This window comes from Phragmites australis, chromosome 1, assembly GCF_958298935.1.
Source record: "Phragmites australis chromosome 1, lpPhrAust1.1, whole genome shotgun sequence".
NCBI lineage: Eukaryota > Viridiplantae > Streptophyta > Magnoliopsida > Poales > Poaceae > Phragmites > Phragmites australis.
Window position 1 is genome coordinate 6,390,162 of NC_084921.1, and position 4,084 is coordinate 6,394,245.

The 4,084-nt window shown below is 46.8% G+C and overlaps 1 protein-coding gene across 1 annotated transcript; it reads right to left on the reverse strand.

The window, feature by feature from the left end:
• Positions 1 to 965: 965 nt before the first annotated feature.
• On the reverse strand, positions 966 to 2,490 carry LOC133895759 (AP2/ERF and B3 domain-containing protein Os01g0141000-like). Its single transcript, XM_062336299.1, has one exon. The coding sequence runs from the start codon at positions 2,246 to 2,248 to the stop codon at positions 1,172 to 1,174; it is 1,077 nt and encodes a 358-aa protein (XP_062192283.1). The 5' UTR covers positions 2,249 to 2,490; the 3' UTR covers positions 966 to 1,171.
• Positions 2,491 to 4,084: the final 1,594 nt, after the last annotated feature.

Consider the following 4,084-nt stretch of genomic DNA (forward strand, 5'->3'; position numbering starts at 1 on the left):
GCAAGCAACTGTCAGGGCTCACCGAAAACCAATTGTGATAGCTAATAACCGTCAGGGATTGCCAAAAACTATCTGTGATGGTAGGAACCGTTAGGAATATCCACCATTAGGAAACACCTCCACAGAAAGATATCCGTGAAGATTTCCCATCACCGAAAAACAAGTATCCTTGATTACGCATCCCTGACTAAAATGCCTGAAGGACGCCTGTCACGGATGCTTATTCCTGACGGGATCAAGTCTTCCATGACGGTTTTCGTCCGTGGGAGAAGTCCATATCCTGGTAGTGTTTCTATAGTATTGTCGATTGAAATCTTAAATGAATCCCAAACATGAAAAGACCCGTAGCTACCACCGCAAAGATCATCAAGAGCACAATCCAGATATTTCTATGTAAACTCTCAATCCCAAATTTGCTCCCACTATAAGAATCAGCCGTAGCTCATTTGGCAAGTCGTGCGGTGGCACGCCACTCACTAGCATTCGATCTCTAGGATAAGCGCTGGTGTCTCATCGGGCCTCATCCCCAAGTAGGGTTCCCACTCGCGCCGAGTGCTACAGTCTGATACCATCTCTTCAAGGCAGGCGCGTAAGTGTGAGTATAATTTGTAGGTCTTAGCTTGCGCTTAAAGATCGTGTGATATTAGTCTCTGAGTGAGTTCAGATACAACTTACATTTCGAGGGTCTACTAAAAAAAAAATTGCTCCCACTACGCAAATAAGGTTTTTGCATATCTTTGAACTTCGATTGCTTTGCGATGGATGATAGATGTTAGCACTGCACTCAACCCAGTAAAAGTGTGCAGCATCAACTAATTATGATGGATTTCTGTAGCAAATTAAGCCAACCGTGCTAGATTATGTTGTGAAGAATCTAACCCAGGACAGGAAACACATCTTTAATCGATCTCTAGCATAATCAAACTTATTTCGGTACTAGACAAACTTATTTCGGTACTAGATGCTGTCACAAAAACTTGCATGATGTTATAGGATTACTACCAGCCCAAGACTTCCTAATGGTGTACATATATACAACTCGTTTTGCAGTTACAAGTTCTTTGCGAACGAAGAACAAATACTAGTAATTGAAATCGCGATCAAATTAACAGGCGGCAAGAACAAAAAGGGGGAGAACTAGAATGCTATATGTGCATATATGTGTTCGCTGCTATAACAAGAAGGCACCTAGGGCATGAGAGCGGTGATGAGCCACGCGTTGGTTCTTCAAGATCTGCCCTCCCTCAAACGCCATCTCCACTGGCCGCGCTCTCTTCTGGAACCCGTCTCCGGCGATGTCGACGCCGAACAGCCTCACGACACGGGTTTCCTTTGGTTTCTCCGCCGGTGCCGGCGCCGGCACATCGATGGCAGCCGTTTTGCTCTTCTTGCAGTCGATAAAGAGCTGCTTCTCCGGCCCGAGCGTCGAGTGCGAGAACACGATGGTGTCCCCGGCTCGGAGGCCCTTCTCCCGGACGAAGTGGCTCCAGCCCTTGGTGAGCACGTAGCTCTGGCTGCTGTTCCAGTACGAGTACCGGAACCGCCACACCTTCCCCTCACCGTCCTCGAAGTTGAGGAGCACGCCCTTGCCGGTGGCCGTCTCCGGCGCCCGCTTCAGCGGGAAGTGCTTCTCGGCGTGCTGCTTGGGCAGGACGAGGCGGTTGAGCTTGCCGACGTCGCTGGGCGTCACGGCCTTCTCGAACAGCGGCACCCGCGCCCACGCTGGCGTGGGCTGCGCGCGCGCTCCTATGCCCCGGCCGCGGCGCAGGCCCTGGCGGAGCTCATCGGCGTAGGTGTGCTTCCGGAGCATGTCGACGATTTCCGCCTTGGAGTGCGCCGCCAGGAAGGCGAGCTCGGGGGCAGACGCCCCCGCGCCCGGGAAGTTCGTCGCCGCCTCGCAGCCGCGGTAGCGGAGCGCTGCCACGTCGTAGGCGCGCGCGGCGGCCTCCTCGTCGGGGAACGTGCCGAGCCACACCCGCGCGTGGCGCTCGTAGATCTGCGCGCCCCAGCGCCCGTTCGGCTGCGGCACGACGCCCTTGTACCGCGACGACCCCTGCTGCGCCGCCGCCGCCGACGGCTGCGACGTCACGGCCTCGTCCGCCGGCGAGACCTCCGCGGCCGCAACGCCCAGCACTAAAGCAGCCTGCAGCTGCGCGGCGCCGGACTCCGTGGTGGCCGTGGACGCACTGGAGGAGCGCGAGGAGGAGGAGTAATCCGCTGCTGTGGGGCTCATTCTCTCCAACCCCATGATGAGTTACAGCTCGCTCTCTGGCTGTGTTGGCTTCTTGCTTTCGCTTTGGTTTCTTGGCGTGTGTCCTAGCTTGTGCTTGTGTATTCCTATCCCTGCTGCTCTGAATACTAATCACGCAAGAAACAGTATGGGATTATTGAGACCAAGACTCTTACTGTTCAGCTTGTTGCTAGCTAGGGCTAGCTCGGGCAAGATGAAATGAGATCGATGATGGTTGTTGCTGAGTGGAATTTGGTGTGTCCGTGTTGGTCTATATATAGAAAATATGGCGTGTTTCAATCTTGGATGCATGCACTTGTACTGGATATTGATACATCTTGAGGCTAATTCGGTTTCATCCTCTCTTTTTTTGCAAAGCCTGGTTTCAGGTGTGAATTTAGCTTGTCTGCACCCTATCAAAACTCTATATTATTACATGCAGTTCAATTAATTTTATGGCTTGTGGTTGGGAGATTTTACTCTAGTTTTTTGGGTTTTTTTTCCTCTCAACTTGGATTTGGACGTGGATGTGCACGAGTCGCTCAATGTACTTATGCATGCATATATAGGCTATGACACATCACGTACATATAAGAACGAGTAAAAACTAGTTGATGTATATCCATGAATAACTAATTGAGGTATATCCATGAATAGTATATCTTCCTGCTATTTTAGTTTTTTTCTTCAAACCAGGGATCCATTATTCCTCGTATTTTAGTCTGTGTAAATAAATTACTCAAAACGCACAAATTCTTTCGTTCTCTCTTTCTTTCGTCAAGTCATGTTCTCCTTTCTGTTTATCTAGGACTTCGGATGTTTCAGCTGGTATTTTAGGCATGCTTTCACATTAGTACAAGCTAAGGTAGCTAAAGGAAGCAAAGAGTGTCGACTTTTTCTTCAAACCACACCTTTTTTGCAGGGGCTCTCCACCTACTTCAGTTATGCTAAAGTGCACATAATTATTTTGATTACATAAAATTTTAAATCGCAAGAATGATGTACAGTACCCTAAAAAAGAATGATGTGCAGTGAATTTTCGTTTACAATAATAAAGCTCGACTTTCAATTTTCTCCTGTTTTTAAAATGAAAGTATACACAAGAAGGTCTAGATCAGGGTGGGTGCTTGTGTGCCTCGATGCATAAAATCCATGCCCAAGAAAATAGTGCTAAATAAGTAAATTCCCACTTAGTTAACGAGTGGGTGCAATGGATGTGATCCTGTACACATGACAGGGACAAGAACTGTCATCTTTTCCCACTCAAACAAAACAAAACAGCTTTACTTGTCATGCATGCTCAATTTTATAGATATCTGAGAAAAAAAACTCTATTTTATAGGAGTAAATATGCTATTCTTTTCCCTGGAGGTATAGCTGCTTTCTGGTTATTTGTTTAAGTTATCTTAAAAGCTAAGAGGCAGTACAGTGACGTAAACAAATTAATACAGTTATATGTATAATCGTCGTTGATCTGCACGTGAATGAACAAAGTCATGGTGTGTCCTCCTTGTGAAAAATTATACCCAGCGTCATCCTTTTATTTGCAAATGTTGATGGGCCATAATACAAACTCCAAGTTAATTATGATGCCGAACTAGAAAAGGCTAAAAATTTGTTAGATACTGGTAAATCAAGCTGAGGTTTTAGGGAAATAACATGTTAGGTATATAGGAAAAAACAAAATGGAATTAAGCATTTACATTTTTTGTGGGCACGCAGGATTCGACGAATGGAAGAAAGTGGTAACATAGATCAACTGAATAATTTGGTGGTGAGAGAGAAGAAGATTCTTAGAAAGAAGGATGTGCCAAGTATTCAGGCAACTAGGTTTTTTTATAATCATATACTTGG